The 2,195-nt window shown below is 49.0% G+C and overlaps 1 protein-coding gene across 1 annotated transcript; it reads left to right on the top strand.

Annotated features, from left to right (window-relative positions):
- Positions 1 to 581: 581 nt before the first annotated feature.
- Positions 582 to 1,251, top strand: LOC104466154 (reprimo-like protein). The gene has a single exon (XM_010079490.1). The coding sequence runs from the start codon at positions 582 to 584 to the stop codon at positions 915 to 917; it is 336 nt and encodes a 111-aa protein (XP_010077792.1). The 3' UTR covers positions 918 to 1,251.
- Positions 1,252 to 2,195: the final 944 nt, after the last annotated feature.

Raw genomic sequence — 2,195 nt, 5'->3', positions numbered from 1 at the left:
ACGCATGGGGGGAAGGGTTGGGCAGTCTGGGTGAGCGTGGAGGGGGAGGAAGGCGGTCCTGGGGGGAGGCTGGAAGGGGGTGGAGTTGCTGGTGGTTTTTTTCTTTGAACACAGTAAAAGACTTCAGCTTGGAACTTGCATTGGTGGAGCTCCCAGCCGGCAGGAATCAGCTCTCCCTCCTCCAGGAGAGCCCCCGGGAAAACGGGGCTGCACGTCGGGGTGACAGCGTCGGGGCAGGAGCGAGGGCAGGAGGCATGGGGCAATCTTTGGCTGCCTTCATCTCCCCTGCATCTCCTTCGCCTTTTCTCTCTCTCTCTTGTTGCTTGTTTGGGGGCTTGTGCTGATGCTGCCTGTGCCAGGAGGGATCCAGGAGCCAGACATCCCTCAGCTGCACAGATCGGTTTCCCACCTGCTCGCAGCCTCGAAGAAGTTTCCCCTCCATCCCAGGCAGGAGAAGAAAGGCAGGAGGTGCCTTGGAGCCCGCCGGCCCACGGTGCCGAGCCCTGGCATGTGAGGGGTGGGCTGGGGGACAGCGAGCTTTCCTCTTGCCTTCCCTGGAGATTTGAGATCTCACCCAGACCATGAACGGATCCTTTTTCAACCAGACTCTCCTAGAGCAGGGAGCTTACCCCAACAGGACCCAGGGCTTGGGGATGCTCATGGCCTGCTGCAACGGGACCGGCTCAGTGCTGGCAACCGACGGCGGCTCCTCGGTCCTGGTGCCCGATGAGAGGAGCCTTTACATCACGCGGGTGGTGCAGATCGCCGTCCTCTGCGTCCTCTCCTTGACTGTGATGTTTGGCATCTTCTTTTTGGGCTGCAACTTGCTCATCAAGTCAGAGAGCATGATTAACTTTCTGGTGAAGGATCGGAGACCTTCCAAGGATGTGGGAGCTGCAATCATGGGACTTTACTGAAGCCACCGGGCTTTTGTAGGCAAGTGAACTGTCTGGACCTGGTGCTGAGATGCAGATTCCCATGTGTTCGGGGCAGCTTGGGGGGAGTGGGAAGTGGGGAGGGTTCTTGTAATGTGTCTGTGTCCATGGGAAAGCAAACCTGTGCTTCCCAGGCAACAAACCCTGTCGTGGTAAATGGGGAAATCTCCCCAAAGTTGTGTGAAGCACAATAAATGACCAGCATCGTGTTGCATGCAGAAATGGCTTAAGTTTTGCATGAAACTTGCAGAAACAGTGATAATGTGCAGATCTGGACTCTTGTCTGCTGTTACCCTGGATACCGCTACCTGGGATTTAGGGCTAAAAAAAAATAAAGAAAAGGACAAAAAAAAAAAAAAAGGCAAATAACTCACTACAAAAAGAAAACAAACAAACAAACAAAAACAAACGAAAAGGAAAGCAAAATGCATGGCACGGACCACATCTTTGACCATGGGGCAGGGGAAGGGAAGTGCCATGTGGGTCGTACAACAAAGTCTGCATGCTACAAAATGTGTTAGTCTGTTTGTATTTTGGACCTCAAGCATGCATCTTCTTCTAGAGTTTTGTAATGGGAAAAGCATGTTCTTCCTTATTTTCCTGAGCTATCCTGTTAAATAAACTGGTACTTTCTTCTTTCACACTCTGCTGAAGGAAGAAAAGAACCCAGATCAATACAAAAAACTACTCCAGCCCCAAAACAAAAGCATGTTTGTTTTTGTACTCAATTGCCTTTTTTTCAAATGCTGTATTGTTACAGTCGTTGAGGTTTTTGTAGTTTTTTTTGAAAACCGGTGAACGTTCAGGAACAAAAAGAACCTGTTTCAAAAGAATTTGGTGTTGTCTTCATTTTCTTTCTCTGTGTGTGCAGAGTTCTGGTATTTCAACCCTAGTTCCAGACATAATCATCTCACCTTCCCATTGAACTCTAATTAGAGGTATTTATTTACAGCAGAAGCCACCGTACATTTTTCACAGGCAAGTGTCAGTTGCCACTAGCAAATAAATTCATCAGGAACTACCTATTTTGAGCTTGTGTTAAATACCTGCACAGGACTGAAGCAGAGATTCAGCAAGATGCATTGAGCACCTCTTGCAAAGCAAGATTTCAGCCTCCGAGTTAAAATCTCCAGCACCTCTGATCCTGATGAGCTGTCAAAACTAAATTATGTGAGAGGAGGAGCACTCCTGACCTTTGTTCTGTGACGGAATTACAGCTCTGTCTGTGGGTGTGAGATGGAAATAATTTCAGTTTTGTTG

Source organism: Pterocles gutturalis, unplaced genomic scaffold (genome assembly GCF_000699245.1).
Source record: "Pterocles gutturalis isolate BGI_N339 unplaced genomic scaffold, ASM69924v1 scaffold7674, whole genome shotgun sequence".
Taxonomy (NCBI): Eukaryota; Metazoa; Chordata; class Aves; order Pterocliformes; family Pteroclidae; genus Pterocles; species Pterocles gutturalis.
The sequence above is the reverse complement of the archived record's forward strand: the minus strand, read 5'-3'. Positions and strand labels throughout refer to the sequence as shown.

Coding starts and splice junctions, on each gene's coding strand:
- LOC104466154 (XM_010079490.1), top strand. CDS start 582: ATGAACGGATCCTTTTTCAACCAGACTCTCCTAGAGCAGGGAGCTTAC.